Source organism: Drosophila albomicans, chromosome 2R (assembly GCF_009650485.2).
Source record: "Drosophila albomicans strain 15112-1751.03 chromosome 2R, ASM965048v2, whole genome shotgun sequence".
NCBI classification, from domain to species: domain Eukaryota; kingdom Metazoa; phylum Arthropoda; class Insecta; order Diptera; family Drosophilidae; genus Drosophila; species Drosophila albomicans.
Window position 1 is genome coordinate 16,632,235 of NC_047631.2, and position 15,600 is coordinate 16,647,834.

The 15,600-nt window shown below is 44.1% G+C and overlaps 8 protein-coding genes across 11 annotated transcripts; 5 read left to right on the forward strand and 3 right to left on the reverse strand.

The window, feature by feature from the left end:
• The first annotated feature begins 39 nt into the window (after positions 1–39).
• LOC117573461 (uncharacterized) lies at positions 40–1,126 on the forward strand. The gene is made up of 3 exons (XM_034256683.2): positions 40–733; positions 804–958; positions 1,025–1,126. Exons 1-3 carry the CDS (start codon positions 82–84, stop codon positions 1,103–1,105), a joined length of 888 nt encoding a protein of 295 aa, XP_034112574.2. The 5' UTR covers positions 40–81; the 3' UTR covers positions 1,106–1,126.
• A 92-nt stretch (positions 1,127–1,218) lies between these two features.
• Positions 1,219–2,671, forward strand: LOC117575274 (uncharacterized). Its single transcript, XM_034259413.2, has 3 exons — positions 1,219–1,371; positions 1,424–2,042; positions 2,107–2,671. Exons 1-3 carry the CDS (start codon positions 1,305–1,307, stop codon positions 2,582–2,584), a joined length of 1,164 nt encoding a protein of 387 aa, XP_034115304.2. The 5' UTR covers positions 1,219–1,304; the 3' UTR covers positions 2,585–2,671.
• Positions 2,672–2,689: 18 nt separating this feature from the next.
• On the reverse strand, positions 2,690–3,720 carry LOC117575276 (dynein light chain Tctex-type). The gene is made up of 2 exons (XM_034259415.2): positions 3,030–3,720; positions 2,690–2,971 (listed from the first exon to the last, which is right to left on the reverse strand). Exon 1 carries the CDS (start codon positions 3,486–3,488, stop codon positions 3,153–3,155), a length of 336 nt encoding a protein of 111 aa, XP_034115306.1. The 5' UTR covers positions 3,489–3,720; the 3' UTR covers positions 2,690–2,971; positions 3,030–3,152.
• A 292-nt stretch (positions 3,721–4,012) lies between these two features.
• LOC117575270 (2-(3-amino-3-carboxypropyl)histidine synthase subunit 2) lies at positions 4,013–5,642 on the forward strand. The gene is made up of 2 exons (XM_034259404.2): positions 4,013–4,255; positions 4,320–5,642. Exons 1-2 carry the CDS (start codon positions 4,016–4,018, stop codon positions 5,595–5,597), a joined length of 1,518 nt encoding a protein of 505 aa, XP_034115295.2. The 5' UTR covers positions 4,013–4,015; the 3' UTR covers positions 5,598–5,642.
• Positions 5,640–7,850, reverse strand: LOC117575271 (mitochondrial-processing peptidase subunit beta). Its single transcript, XM_034259405.2, has 6 exons — positions 7,615–7,850; positions 7,131–7,337; positions 6,735–7,063; positions 6,310–6,680; positions 6,158–6,249; positions 5,640–6,096 (listed from the first exon to the last, which is right to left on the reverse strand). The coding sequence occupies exons 1-6, from the start codon at positions 7,681–7,683 to the stop codon at positions 5,752–5,754; spliced, it is 1,413 nt and encodes a 470-aa protein (XP_034115296.2). The 5' UTR covers positions 7,684–7,850; the 3' UTR covers positions 5,640–5,751.
• A 171-nt stretch (positions 7,851–8,021) lies between these two features.
• On the forward strand, positions 8,022–8,983 carry LOC117575275 (cyclin-C). Its single transcript, XM_034259414.2, has 2 exons — positions 8,022–8,611; positions 8,670–8,983. Exons 1-2 carry the CDS (start codon positions 8,024–8,026, stop codon positions 8,883–8,885), a joined length of 804 nt encoding a protein of 267 aa, XP_034115305.1. The 5' UTR covers positions 8,022–8,023; the 3' UTR covers positions 8,886–8,983.
• On the reverse strand, positions 8,906–11,832 carry LOC117575273 (phosphatidate cytidylyltransferase, mitochondrial). Of its 4 annotated transcripts, none has more exons than XM_034259411.2 (3): positions 11,302–11,477; positions 9,177–10,019; positions 8,906–9,118 (listed from the first exon to the last, which is right to left on the reverse strand). In XM_034259411.2, exons 2-3 carry the CDS (start codon positions 10,011–10,013, stop codon positions 8,954–8,956), a joined length of 1,002 nt encoding a protein of 333 aa, XP_034115302.2. In that variant the 5' UTR covers positions 10,014–10,019; positions 11,302–11,477; the 3' UTR covers positions 8,906–8,953. The 4 variants fall into 4 exon arrangements, with proteins under 4 accessions (XP_034115302.2, XP_034115300.2, XP_034115301.2 ...); XM_034259409.2 differs by lacking the exons at positions 8,906–9,118; positions 9,177–10,019 and adding exons at positions 10,050–11,195; positions 11,725–11,832 and having other exon boundaries at positions 11,302–11,389; XM_034259410.2 differs by lacking the exons at positions 8,906–9,118; positions 9,177–10,019 and adding exons at positions 10,050–11,195; positions 11,580–11,710 and having other exon boundaries at positions 11,302–11,389.
• A 19-nt stretch (positions 11,833–11,851) lies between these two features.
• Positions 11,852–15,560, forward strand: LOC117575267 (exosome component 10). Its single transcript, XM_034259402.2, has 5 exons — positions 11,852–12,214; positions 12,279–12,460; positions 12,795–14,211; positions 14,444–15,358; positions 15,415–15,560. The coding sequence occupies exons 1-5, from the start codon at positions 12,083–12,085 to the stop codon at positions 15,493–15,495; spliced, it is 2,727 nt and encodes a 908-aa protein (XP_034115293.2). The 5' UTR covers positions 11,852–12,082; the 3' UTR covers positions 15,496–15,560.
• Positions 15,561–15,600: the final 40 nt, after the last annotated feature.

The following is a 15,600-nucleotide window of genomic DNA, read 5'->3' on the forward strand; positions in this document are numbered from 1 at the left end:
TTTTCAGCAGAACTTTCTACGAGACGTTTTTCACTTTTCCAGCTTCAGATTCAGTTGATGCACAACCATTAAACACACAAGATGCGACACTATTTGGCTAAGATTTGTCTGCTTTTGGCGCTATCCCACTTCAGCATAACGGAATGGGTAGAAATATCGAAATCGCAGTCGAAACCAATTGGTGATGATGGCTCCCATCGCACAGTAAACGTGAAGCAATTGACTGTTGAATCGCCACCCAAGGAAGGCTTTACCACACCGAGTCCTATGTGGATTGAGTATCAGCGCGAGCGTTTTGGATTAACTAAAAGTAACAGCAATGGCAACGGCGACAGCAACAGTAATCCTCTAGTGGTTAGCGATGCTGGTGGCCTCAAGAACAGCGCACAAATTGTGGTGCCGATCAATAGCCAGGTAATCCATGCCAGGACTAAGCTTGTGGTGCACAGCACAGATACGCCAGTTAATGTCGATGTGGATGTGCTTGTGACACCGAAAGTAGAAACCACATCACGACGTCACTCGTCGAATGTGGAAAGTGCGGAAAGTGTGTCGAATACTGCGACACAGCAGACAGCAGAAAGTGAGCATGAATCACTTGTGCCTAGCTTGAAGGGTTTCATCAAGTTTATGCTAAAAATGCAGCGGAAATGGGTTAAGAAGTCAACGCTAAGCATTGAAAAAAAAATTAAATTACTCAAGGAGATTAGCAACAATCTAATGAAGGTTATTGGTGTGTATTTCATTTATTTAGTAAGAAAACCTACTAACAAATCGATTCAAAATCTCTTTTTACTGAAAAGAGGAGCAATTTTCGGTCCTGTGGCAACCAACGGAGTGGAAAAGACGCAAGCGACGCGGCTTATTGGATGAATCGAATTTGGATTTTCCACCGGAAGCTGCTTTAATGAGCATAAATTTTCTAACGTTTGCCGTATTTCTCATTAAACTGGTGCTCGTAAGTAAACATTTAATACAAATTTATTAATAAGTAACAAAAAAATTTACATAATTAATATTGCAGCAAGTTGTGCAAATTGTGAAGAGCAAGCATTACAACTTCTCTGGCTTTAACATAAATACCGAAGTTGTGAGAAATCCATAGTACAGCACTGCACCCTTTGAATAAAGCGCGCATTTGCAAGACGATGTGGCAACGCTGGCTGCAATAACAGCAAACATCTGGCACCTCCACTCAACTGATCAGCTGTTCATTGAACAGTTTTCAATTGTTTGTAGTTTCAACACGTGCAACGTACAACACATTTTTTATTAAGCTGTTATTTTTAAGTTGTATTAATAAAATGGATGAAAAAACATTAATTGAAAGTGTGCACACTCAAAAACAAAAAGTGCACGTTCCTACAATGTGTAAGTGCTTTTAATAATAACTCAGAATAAGTCGTTAAATCCTTGTTTACAGTAACCTTTCAGAATGGATCCCTTGGCGCTTCCGCCGATTTCAGTTTAATTGAGAACAAAAAGCAGCGCAATTCACGCAAACGAGCGATGGTCGTAGCCGGGAGTAATGTCTACTCTGGTGATCTGCAGGAGAGTCAAGAATTCGATACGTACATTTGCATACGTAACAAAAACACCAACAAAGCAACCATTGTGCCCGTTCAACAAGCATTGCTCTCCAATAGCATCTACAAGACGCTAGAGGCACAAGGTCAACAGCCATTCTTCAGCAGAGAGCACGCTACAAAGAAGCTGCTCAAAGAGTTTGGAGGTCGCAAAGCTTCGCGCTATATGGCCAATACCGAGGAGATGATGGTCAATGTGGATGTAGTGCGCCAGGAACTGGATGAGACTGTTCAAAGCTCAGTGCGCAATGGCGGAGATGATGAAGAGGACGACACATTGCCCGAGGTGAATACCAATAACGCCGAATACTTGGCCACCATTGTGCCCGCCTTCGACAAGACTGCAACGAAAGTAGACGAAGTTTATGATGTGGAGAATGTGGTGCCACAATCGCTGCTTGACCGATTGGATGAGGAAGCCAAAAGTGTTTATGCGACACCAACAGAAAATTTACCGTAAGTCATGATGTACTTCTATCAATTATCTCTATAACCAATATATCTTAATTTTCTATTCCAGCATTGAATCGGATTATTTGCGTGAATGCATCAAGCGCATACAGGAGAAACCAATTGCTTCGAAGCAAGACTTTCTCAACATCAAGCTGATCATCTACATGGATGCGCTGCAATCGCTGATTTCGTTGCGCAAGCGCCAAATGAAATTCGTGGAGCTCTCGCGCATCACAGAGAAAGTCGAGAACGATATACGACATCGTTTTGCCGATCCCAATGCGGCCAAGTCCTGCACACGTACCACGTTCAGCACAGAGAAGGCTCTAACGCATTTTATTGTCCTGGCATTGCTAATCAGCGAAAAGCACGAAGTGGACTCGAATACATTGTCGCGTATTCTGCGAACATCGAAGCAACGCATCGTAACCTATGCTCACATTGTGAATGCACGTCCCAAGGCGCGTTCGGATTTGCTAACGTTGCGTTTGCCTAGCACGGTGCCACCTCTAAAAGTCTCTGGACGTTTCCAGCGTAAAAAGTAAACAATATTTAAGACACCCTGTATCGGATTGCAGGCAGCAGCAGCTGCATCGATTAAACAAATTCACAGGGTGTTTTGTTGGCGTTTATTTCAAGGCCGTTTCAACTTCATTGTATGTGTATTTTTATTTAGATTTTAATTAAATATCGTGAGTAACATTTCAACACTTGGCGTGCAGCACTCGCTTTGTTTGCTTCGTTTGTTAATAAGAACTCAGGAAAAATAATACATGAACATTTCATTTTGCTAAATAGTTGGAAATTTTGCAGGGTGATTGATTCCTTCTTTTGTTTTCAAATATATCCAGAATTCGACACTGCTTTGCTCGTCATAACAATTTCATTAGATACCTTGGAATATTGTTACCCGTATTGGGTCTGTATGTGAGCTGTAGATGAAACAAATTATTAGTGCTTATTACATTTGCAGTTAATCTTACTACTTACACGCAAAACAAATGCAAGGCAATCTTGTTAATCCCTCCCCCATTTTGTTTTTTATAAGTTGTTAGTTTAGTGATTTGTTTTTATCGTTCGTCTTCTTAACATCATCATACGACATTGTCCAATTTAAACAGCCAAGCCGAAAACGGAGACAATGCAGTACATGGTTTTATTTTCCCAGCGAACTGTGCAGCTGCCGTCGGTGTCGTTGTTCCAATAGCAGGAGCTCGCAGTGTGCAAGCCAGCGCCATTCTTTTGCATAATCATCGCAGTCACAATATATTTGTATGGCTTCTGTTCCTTCGTGAGAACTGTCAAACAGTTCTCCACTACCTGGCCGGTCCAATTGTTTACCTTGTCGTGCTGGTACGCATTGCCACCGATAGTTGTCTCGATTGCCTCCTTAATTGTTTTGCTCACATCATCCACAATAAATTGACTTTCTTCGCGTGACTCATCCATATCTGTGTGTTTGTTTAGTTTACCACAATTGCGCTTAGTTCTTGCAAATAGTTCTTATGTATTATCCGTTTTAGTTTTTGCTAGTTGGCGCGCGATATTTGCAAGCGTTGTGTTGGCGCGTCTGAATTGCCACACAAAAAAATATGTCTGTTCGGTCTGGTCGGTTTTCGACAAAAATTTGCTTCCCTTGCTTGCTTGTTGTTGTTGTTGAGCAGTCGAGCTTAGTGATGTGCAAAACAAAGTAAAGGCGGAGAAACATCGATGGCAAAATCGATGCTTGAATGTTTTTCAAATATTTTGAAACATTGATTTTTTTCCTCAAGAGCCAATTCTCTAATTTATAAAGTTTATTATGCTAAAGCAATTAATTATTATTTTAGCTATAAGCCATAGCTATTAGCCATAAGCTATATTGCTATCGCCGACGCAAATATCAAAGATACACCTAAAATTGCAACCTGGCCAAACTTTTATCGTCAAAGACAGACAGCCTCGCAATATTTTGTGGCTATCGATTGTCGATAGCAATGATTTATTGCAGTGCCTATCGACCTTTCACACAATTTGTTTATTTTACGATATCTGCACTATTTTTTTTTGGAATAATGAGCAATTCAACAGCCTCTGCCTTCTCCAGCTTGGATACGGCGGCCCTGGAACGCCAAACAGAATTGCTTAATGAACCGGCGGTCACATTTGAGCAAATATGGAATGAAACACATGAAAAAGTCAGCATCGGTTGGATACGACAAAATGGTTACAAGCGCGTAAGTTTTTACAATGGCCTTTCACCCAAGAGAATATAATTTGAATATAAAATATGACTGTCAGATATGTCTGCAATTCCCAGACGACTATCTACCACACAGCAATGCCATCAGCAATTGCTTGAAAACAGCATTGGCTGCAGAAGAATGCAAAGTCTTCATTTTAGCAGACACTACTTATGGGAGTTGTTGTGTGGATGAAATCGCTGCCGCTCATGTGGAGTCCGACAGTATGATTCACTTTGGTAATGCCTGCCGCAGCAAAGCCAGCCGCCTGCCGGTGCTCTACTTGTACCCAGTGTTTTCACTAGAGTTGCCAAAAATGCTGCAGCAACTTACAACGCTGCAAGCAGAGTGCGCAGAACGCGAAGTTTGCATTTATTTTGACATAGGCTATCAGCATCTTTATGATCCGGCATCCAGCGAGGGTGAAGACACTCTGCACAGCCAGCTGCGTGAGCTTCTGCAGCCAAAGAAGCTGATCATCGAAGTGTATCCACCGCCAGCTGAGGATTGCGTGGAGAGCAAGCAACAGGCTGAATCTGCTTCAGATGCCGAGCGCATCTGCCTATTTGTGGGCGCCGACAATCAGCGCTTTGCTAACTTGTCTCTGACCACTACAGCATATCAATGGCACATTTTAGATGGCGCCACAGCCACTATCAGCCTGAAGAATCCTCTGACTGCTCAATACATACGCCGACGTTACTATTATATCGAGAAATGCAAAGATGCCCAGACGCTGGGATTAATTGTGGCCACCTTAAGTGCTGTTGGCTATCTGGATGTGGTGACCCGTCTGCAGACGATGGCCAAGAGTCGCGGCATCAAGACACAGCTGATTTCAGTGGGTCGCATCAATCCTGCAAAGTTGGCTAACTTTCTAGAGATTGATTGCTTTGTACTAATCGGTTGTCCCTTTAACAACATGTACAACTCCAAGGAATATTACAAACCCATAGTATCTGTGTTTGAGGCTGAAATGGCATTGAATCCCGCCTGGCACATGAAATATCCAGCTTCATATGTGACGGACTTTAAAGAGCTGCTGCCCAAGGGTCGCAGCTTTTTGCCGTTTGATGCAACAGCTGTGCAGGATCAACAGGATGTGAGTTTGGTTAGCGGACGCGTGCGAGGTACCCAAGAGAACAATGATACAGTCGAGACTGCTACAAACACAACGCTGGCCACTCAAGCTAAAATGGCCTTGATGACCAGCGACACGGGTTTATCCTTTGAGGATCGTACTTGGCAAGGTTTGGATCCCGCTTTAGGTCAAACTGAGCCAGCAAAAATACAAAAGGGTCTCAGTGGCATTCCCATTAAATACTCCCACGACTAGCTGACATGATTAACAACAGCAATAAATAAGAACGATAACTAATCATATTACAGTGTTGTTGTATTGTATTTCATCTTTTGGTTATAATTATTATTTTTTTTTAGCTGATCTCGCATCGAAATATGTTGTGAATTAAACTAGCAACAAACGTCATTTAAACCCTCAACCAGTACATGGAGGAGCGGATTCTGTTGTAGTCGGGCAAATTCTCGACGGGACCAACGGCAGCAACAGCTGGGCATCTGTCGTACACATACTTCATGCCCACATCACGCACATTCTGCACGCTGACGGCATCGATGCGCTGCTCCAACTCATGCAGTGGGATACGGCGGTTATAGCACAGGATCTGACGGCCAATGTCCTCGCAGATAGGCGTGGTGCCATCCAATTGCAACAGCATGTTTGTCTTCAACAGGTTCTTGGCACGCTCCACTTCAGCCTCTGTGACCATGGTGCACAAGCGCATCCATTCGGTTTGCACATTGAAGAGCATGTCCTATTGAAAAAAAGACGATGGTTGTCACACAGATATACAAGCAATAGATTTATAAACTAACCTCGCACTGCAGAGGGTCGCAGACAAAGTAGATGCCCCAGAGACCGGTATCCTTGTAGCAGGTGTTGAACGACTGGAAGCTGTGGCACAAATCTGCAAAGCAAAAAAGTAATAGATAGAGAAGAGCACAGAGTACATAAGTGGACTACTTACTATCCTCAGCGCTGGCACGAGCCAAGTTAGATGCATTGTTGGCGCCACCGCCCTGGGAGCGATCCCAAGCACCAACCAAAGTGTTGGCCACCATCAAGGGGATGTTATCCTGATCGGTCCAGCCGCAACCTTCCACAGCAATAGCCACATGAGCCAGGGGCAGCGAGTCATCGCGCACACGCACCTCAGAGCCAGTGAAGCGGCATGGTGTCACTTCAGCGGGCAGCAGGCTGGCCTCCAGGCGACCCAGCGACTGATTAGCCAGCTTGACGAGTTCGTCGTGCTTGACGCCACCAGCGCCAGCCAAAACAATGCGCGATGCCTTGTAGTGCGTCTGAATGTAATCGGTTAAATCTGATTTGCCAATGGATCTGCATACAAAGCATCAATTAGCAAAGAGATTTATTGATCACAATTGTACTTACTGAATGTTCTTAGTGGGGCCCAAGATGGTCTGGCCAAGGGGCGTACCCTGGTAGGCGGTGGCATGCAAATGGTCAAAGACCACCTCTTGAAGATTGCTCTCGACTTCTTGCATCTCACGCAGAATGACGGAACGTTCACGCGCAATCTCGGCTTCACCCAGTTTTGAGTTCTGAATGATATCGGCGAGAATCTCTACAGCCTTGGGCACATCCTTGGACAGACACTTAGCATAGAACACAGTCTGCTCCCGAGATGTGTAGGCATTCAGATGAGCGCCCAAATTCTCGACCTCCAATTCCAAATCGGTTTGCGAACGCTTGGCAGTGCCCTAAAACGAGAACAAAGATTACCACCTGATTTCTCTTGTCATTTTACAAATCGTTCATTGTACGCACCTTGAAGGCCATGTGCTCCAGGAAGTGAGCGACACCATTGTTCTTCTCGTTCTCGGAGCGGGAACCAGCATCGATCCAGAGTCCAACGGTAGCGGTGGAGGCGCCCGAATCCTCGCTAGCAACGCGCAGACCGTTGTCTAGCTTGGTCACCTGGGTGGCGGGTATGTTCAACAGAGTCTTCTTCACCGTCAAAGCGGATTTGTAGCGCTAGAACAGAAAAACAAAAAAATTAATTTAAACATTTCAATTGATTGAGCAACACACATAACCTCAAAACTTGAGCACAGGAATTTTTTAACTTATTTTAACGTCTTCAGGAAAATGCTTTTTAGCTGTTGCATGTTTAAGTTGCAAAGGCAAATGTTTGACTAGCATTGCCAACTTTCAACAATACAAAAGCGCATCAACGGCTTACAACATTTACAATTACGTAATTTTCAATTTGGTGAGTGTAATTTAAAACATAACTAACTGCTACACTTACCTTGATTAGGTCAACGCCGCGCGTAAACGAGCGCATGTTTTGCGTTACATTAAGCACACGCAATGCCATTATTTGTTTTATATTCGTTTAAGAGTTTATACTTAAAATTAGTTAAACTTCTGCGTTCCCGATGTCGCGGCGCCTGCTGAAAAATTTCATACACACATACACACCGATATTTACACAACGGTGTTAAGTAAGCTGCGGCACAAAAACAGCTGTTTGGCTCGCCTTTTGCTAAGCTGGTCACACAGCAACAACGCAAAAGTTGGCAACGCGCAACTAATTTTCGTGGAACACCGCTTTCGGTTTTCTGTTTACAATAGTTTTGGAATTTTAGTTGTGTTTTTACTAAAATCAAATTCAAATTTAGTGCAATTTAAACAAAACCAAAGCCAACTGTGTTGAGATGGCTGGCAACTTTTGGCAGAGCTCACATTCACAACAATGGATACTCGATAAGCAGGATTTACTGCGCGAACGACAAAATGATTTGCTTGCGTTAAACGAGGATGAATATCAAAAGATCTTTATATTCTTTGCCAATGTCATACAAGTGCTGGGCGAACAGTTGAAATTACGCCAACAAGTCATTGCCACGGCTACAGTTTATTTTAAGCGTTTTTATGCGCGCAACTCCCTGAAAAACATTGATCCGCTGCTCCTGGCACCCACCTGCATCCTGCTGGCGTCTAAAGTGGAGGAGTTTGGCGTTATTTCGAACTCGCGCTTGATATCCATTTGTCAGTCGGCTATCAAGACCAAGTTCAACTATGCCTACACCCAGGAGTTTCCCTATCGTACCAATCACATCCTGGAATGCGAGTTTTACCTGCTCGAGAATCTCGATTGTTGTTTGATTGTCTTTCAACCGTATCGGCCATTGTTGCAACTGGTCCAAGACATGAACCAGGAGGATCAGCTGCTGTCGCTCAGTTGGCGCATAGTGAACGACTCGCTGCGCACTGATGTCTGTCTGCTATATCCGCCATATCAGGTAAGCTAACCCATTCTCTTTCAGTGTTTTATCGTTGTTAAACAATCTCATCCTGCAGATAGCCATCGCCTGCTTGCAAATCGCTTGTGTTATTATGCAGAAGGATGCAACAAAACTATGGTTTGCCGAACTCAATGTGGATCTGGATAAAGTGCAAGAGATTGTGAGAGCTATAGTTAATCTATACGAACTGTGGAAGGACTGGAAGGAGAAGGATGAAATACAAATGCTGCTGTCGAAGATACCCAAACCGAAACCACCGCCACAGCGCTAAGACTTTTTTTTATAAAAATATGTGCATTCTATATATTTATATTATAAGTCCTAAAAACTACTTATTTATTATAGGTACTTGGCTTGTCCACTCGAAAACTTTGTGTTTAATATCTTGGCCTTGTCCACAATCGATTTGGTTTGATTCTTGTCAATCTTGTTAAGCTTCAGATCCACATCGCGACTAAATGGACGACGCTCTGGCTTCGCTCCAGCTGCGGCGAGTTCCTTTTCCTAGAAAAAGCAATTGGGTTAATAAATGTTCGGGGTTTTTTTTGGAAGATTGGCTCACCCTTTCACGCTGCTCCTTGCGCAGTTTCTTCTGGTGCAGCTCCACAAGCGACTCGTCACGTTTGTGCTTCTTTTTATGCTTTTTGGCTATCTGCTCCTGTTCCTCGTCACGTTGACGCTCGTACTTAGCCTGCGCCGCTTGCTCCATGTCCTTAGAGCTGCAAGGTTTGGGACCCGCAGCCGCTGCAGCACTTTGTGGCGTCTTGGTCCAGGAACTGCGATCACTAAAGTCTGGTCGCTCTTTACCCTGGTAAAAGGTGCGCTTCATATTGTTGAGTGCTGCCAGGCCACCTTTGAGTCCCACCTCAGGCAGCTCTAACATCCATTCTTCGCGCACATCTTGATCTGTTGCTGTGGCATTCAAGGAATCGCCCTGTAATGCAGCCAGCTTTAAAGTCAGCGCACGTTCCTCTAGCTCGACTTGTGTGGCATTTGGCAAAGGACCAAAAGTGCCATGATCATCTTCATCGGTTTCATCATTGGGATGATCAGTAACAACACTTTCAGCATTGGTGTTTTCAGCAATGTTGCTAGGCATCACAGGACCAATCATTGGTGCCGCTTGTGGTTGCTTCAACAAATGTGGTGGCAATGCAGGTCCAAAGGCATCATCATTGTCTACAGCCTCCGCTAGTTGTCGAGGAGGAGGAGGAACTGTTGGCTGCACTTTTGGCTCATCTCTTCGGCTCCTCTTTTTTTCTTTGTGGCGTTTGTCGCGTTTCGCCTTCTTCGACTTCTTGTGCTTTTTCTCTACTTCTTTGTCATGTTTATTATGTTTTCGCTTGCGTCTGTGATCGTCAGAGCTTGAACTGCCGTCGCTGCTGGAATCGCTGGACATTTTGTGCTGCAAATGCGCAAAATTAAAACTCAATCATTTTTACTGTTTGCATCGAACTTTGGTTTCTCTATTATAACGTCAAAAACTGTTGGGACTTAAAAATAATTAACAATATTATAGAATAGCGCAACTTAGTAAATATTGCTTGTGGCAGGGATTATATTTGATCTTAGATGTTGGGACTATGTCGAGTCCTAAGCAAAAGTCTTCTTGGCCTTACGATAGCTATACTGGAGGGACTTAAAGATGCCCGCCGTGGCAATATTCTTAATCGACTGTGAGATGCTGCTGCGCCAAACTATGTCGTTGACTGAGACCTGCACAATCTTGGGCAGCAATGGAGTGATACAAAGATGTTCCACCACTTCGCAATAATCGCCACGGCAGGCGGCATTCTTTTGCAGCCGTCTACGTAGCTCTTGGGGCAAGTGTCGCAAATGGAATCGTGTTGCTGCTCGCGATTTATCCTGTTCAAAGGTGATCGATGGCTTCAACGAACCCGGCTCTTCACCATGCATGTTGACGGCCACGTACTCGGCCAGTTGCTTCATTGTGGGTTGATAGAGCGCAAAGAAATCGGCCATTTGGGGTGCCACAATGTTATGCACCTTCTGCTTGTTCTCGCCAAATATCATGCGGAAATCACCCTTGTAACTGAGTCCGGCAATCGCATGGAACAATTGGTACGCGGTAAACTTCTCGGGAAGCAGAAGGAGCGCTGTTTCGCAAGCCGATAAGAGATTTCGATCAATGGCCGATTGCAGGCGGGGATTATCTGATAGATTGACGAGACCGGTGACTGGCTTTTGCAAGCGTCCAGCTAAATACAGATATCGCCAATTTATCAAATCATCAACAAGATTATCTTCGTGCACCACGCCATACTTGATGGTAATGCCCAGATCCTGTAGCGGCACCAATGTGTTAAAATAAACCCGTGCTCCCAAGTCGTCTTGATAGCGTGCTAACAAATTGGGACCCATAAAACGCATGGCTGAATAGTGGCTGGCATGACGATAAACGTTCTCCGCATGAAATCCCAACGAATCGCGCACGCAAAATATTAAATCAATCACATTATTCGTCGACTTCTTCTGATCGTAACCCACTTGCTGTTTGACGCCCGAGCCATAAGCGAACATGTAACTGACATTGCCAATGGGAAAACGGGTGACTGTCCGCCTGTACACGTCCAGCATGACGAAGTTGATTATGGTAGTGGGGTTTGGGTAAAGTTGCGGTTGGGATATTTGTTAGCGTGGTATTAACTGATGATTTGTATAATTACGTTTCGTTTGGGCCAATATTAGGTTGCGGATTTTCAGTTGGGCATCGAAGTAAGTGCAGCAGTTGTCTTCCTCCAAACGTCGATAGCTCTAAGTCAAGAATATATGTTTATTGTATTTCTAATATTTTTATAGAAGCAGCTTAGCAACAGTGAGACCGTAGTTTTAATTTCGAGAAATATTTTGCATCGCGATATTTACCACTTTGGTAGTACTTGATGATTAGATTTAAAAAAATATAACTTGTTTTGTCATTGAATAGATTTCTTTAAATTATTACCTCGAAGAACAAAAATAGTATCAAGAACGAAAGAAAAATTTTGTATGACAGTAATTAACATTTAAAAACAAACAAATACGCTGGACATTTGTCAGTATATTTTGTAGCAAGAATATAAAAAATTAGTGGTCCCACTCTAAATTACCGGCTATAAATTTGAGGGCTGGAAGCTGACAGATGATAACCATAATGTAAACGTAATATTTTGCCTGTTTCTTTTGAATCATTTAAAACTCATATTTTACTTTTTTGATAATATTTTCACAACAAATTTTAACGCTCTGCTCGAATTGTTGATCATTTCCTTTCATTTCCATAAGTTATAAAAAATTTTGGCGCTGGAAGTAGTGTTGACAACCCTAAATTATCGGTGCTTTGTATTCGGAAGAAGAAGAAAAACGCACATTTTTTGTACCACAACATAGTTGGACCGGACCACACCGCACATCACTCCATTTGTATTTGCTGCTAACTCTGCAACTGCATACACAATAAATAAAACAATGCCGCTGCCACCGAAACGGACAAAAGATGCACCAGAAGCTGATGCAGAACAGACAATAGCGACAGACGACAAAGAAGCGTCCACTTCTCAGTCCGCAGAGTCCAACAGAAGCATAGCTGATTTCACAACGGTGAGTGCATTTGAAATGTGTGTTTATAGTTGCATCAACTAACTCCAACCATTTCGCTTGATAGGAAGCATACCGGAAAGTTGTGGCTGCCACACGCTCCTGTAATGCTATTCCACAGGATGCAGCGCGTTCCGTTTATCTTAGTTATCCGGGATATGCACGCATGCTGGAGGAACAATCACAGCGTGTGCTGGGCTTAATCAACAAAGTGCTGCACTTTGAGAAGATCAGCGGCGACATCAGACGGTAAGCAGTGGTTCAACTGACTTTCAATCTATGATATGCTAGCTGACTTAAAACACGACTGAAGTGTGTCTTCTATAAACCATGGTATGGTCTGCATTTTATTATTGGTAACGCTGCAATTCTCAAATGCATCATTGTGGTTCCGCTAAAGCTTAGCCTGAAAACCAACATATTAATAGCTAATATTATCGAGTTATAGTTCAAATAGCATTCATTTTAGGATAATGGTTGCAAATTATGGTTCAGCTAAAAATCTTTGGCTGGTATTTTACTGTTGTTGACACTCATTGTAGCTGTTTAAGCGATTACTAATAATTCAATGCTTTATATACAGGCGTCAAGGAGACGAGCAGCTTGAAATGGTGCAGGAATGCAATGATATTCTCTTCGAGCGGATCACAACTAATCTGGACATTAAGAGCGGGCAAAGGCACAGGCATAACCACGTGGTGGTGGAGACTCAAGTGGATGTGCAGTCGGCTCTAACAGCGACACCGACCGCAACAACAACTGAGGCGACGACACCACGTGCTGGTACCTGGAATCGTGCCGGCTCCGCATCAAGTCCGTCACTGCCCCGAAGCACGGTATCAGCTCGTCTGTTTACCGCAAAGAATATAATGCGACCGCAAATGCAGTTTAAGGTGCCGGTGGATAATAGTGCACAGAATCCCTTCAGACCAAGGCTGACGGAAAAGCCAAATTCTCTGAAACCTTTGGCACTGCTGCCCGAATACGATGATGCCGGCGAGGTTGCGTCTTTTTTGCATCCCTACGAGTTTGAACTGCTTAAATTTGAACCATCCAAGGAGCAGTTGCAAAAACAAAAGCCATTGCTTCCGCTGCCACCAGATTCCAATGAGCTGATGCTTGTGGATAGCGTGGAGAAGCTGCAACAGGCGCTGTTGGAGCTGCAGCAAGCGAGCGAGATTGCCATCGATGTGGAGCACCATTCGTATCGTACATTCATGGGTATTACGTGTCTGGTTCAGATGTCAACACGCACCAAGGACTACATATTCGATACGTTAGTGTTGCGCGAAGAGATGCACATCTTGAATCTGGTGCTAACTGATCCCAAAAAGCTGAAGATATTGCACGGCGCTGATTTGGACATCGAGTGGCTGCAACGTGACCTCTCCTTGTACATTGTCAACATGTTTGATACGCATCGTGCGGCCAAAGCCTTGAACATGGCACGCCTCTCATTGGCCTTTCTTCTCAAGCATTATTTGGATCTCGATGTGGACAAGAGCCTGCAGTTGGCTGACTGGCGAATGCGTCCGCTACCCCAGCAGTTGATCGACTATGCGCGTCAAGATACACACTATTTGATATATGTGTTTGAGCGCATGACCAACGATCTGTTGGAGGCCGATCAGGGTCAACAACAGTCATTGCGCATGGTCTACCAGATGAGCACTGAAGTGTGCAAGAAACGCTACACGAAGCCACACATTGGCCCCGAGTCGCATTTGGATTTGGTGCGCAAAACGAAGCGCTCCTTTGATAATCGCCAGCTGCATGCATTGCACGGTATCTTTTCTTGGCGCGATGCCACAGCGCGACAGGAGGACGAGAGTTATGGCTATGTGCTGCCCAATCACATGATGTTGCAGATAGCGGAGAGTTTGCCGCGAGAGATGCAGGGCATTTTGGCATGCTGCAATCCCATACCACCGTTGGTGCGTCAACAGCTACACACGCTTCATCAGATTGTGTTGCAGGCACGCGAACAGCCGCTGGTCAAAGTGAGTTACAATGGAATCAATGGAAACAACAATAACAAACAGACGAAGGTTTCTACTCTGCAGTCGTATCAAGAGGCTGCTGGGCCATGCATGGTCTTGGCCACCTGTTGATGTGTCTTCAGAATATCCATTCGATTCGATTATTACTGTATTCCAAACTATCAAATAAGAGATATACAATAATCAATATTTATAAATATATTTCTTTTGTACATTATATTCCTACTTACAGCCTATCCTCGAGCACAACAGCAAAGGTCTGGGAAATACTTACTTGGCACCCACCACCAAGGACTTTAACAGCAAACTAAATTGTCCACACGATTTCTCTCATCACGAGGAGACGCGCGATGATCTACCCACCCTCCTAAAGCGCAGCTCCACGGGCAAACTATTGCGTCCCGATCAACAGGAAAGCAATAAGCCTTTGCTGCCTGTAATGACCCCAGCGTTTGGACTATTCCAGAAATCAGCGTCAACCGCACAGGAGGACGATAAGCGTTGGCAGCAGGCACGTAAGGAGAGTCAGATGCTGCGCATGCCCTACAAACGATATCTGGCCATCTTACCACTCATGCAACAGCAAAAGATCGAGCAAAATGCTCGCGAGCAGCGTGAGTTGGCGCAACGACGTTTGTGCCCAGCAGAGCCGGCACCCGAAAGCATCAAATTGGAGGCAGTGGCCAAGGAGGAGTTGGATGATGACAAATATAGTCTGCCTCTGAAGGAGCAGCTAAAACGCAAGCATCAATCAGCTGCCAATAATAACGAACACGCCAGCGATATAAAACGTTCGAAAAAAGAAGAAAAAACAGCCATAAAAACGGAAGCACCTGCTACAGTTGAAGTGTCTGAAGCTGGGGACAGTGATGATGACGCTGTTGTCGAAGTTCCTATTGAAAAGAATGCTCCAGAGAATCCGCCAGCGACAAGCAACAGTCGGCAGCAAAAGCGTCAGCAGAAAAATCAACGTTTCAAAGCCAAATCCCGCGTCCAACAAGCCCAAAGCTCTAATCGTCCAGTACAGCTGCCGGCAAATCTGGGAGCACCGCAGCACTTTGACTACAAGAACGTGGACTTCCGACAATTCAAGGGAGGCGCACAACGTGCTCGCGGAACCGAAGTCAAGGCACAGATACGTGGCAAGGTAAATTACGTGAAAAAAACATTAGTAATATCAACTAATAAATTTTTAAATTCCAGAATCGTCCGAATAATCGCAGTAACAAAAAGTTTAATAAGCTTTTCACATTCAGCAACGCTAAGAAAGAGGGTAAAAAGTAAGTGACAACGGAGTCTCAGCTTCCAGACTAAAAAAAAAAAAAACAAGAACCATGCAACAGACTAGTTGAGTATGTAGTTAGGAAACTACAGAAATAATTAAACAAA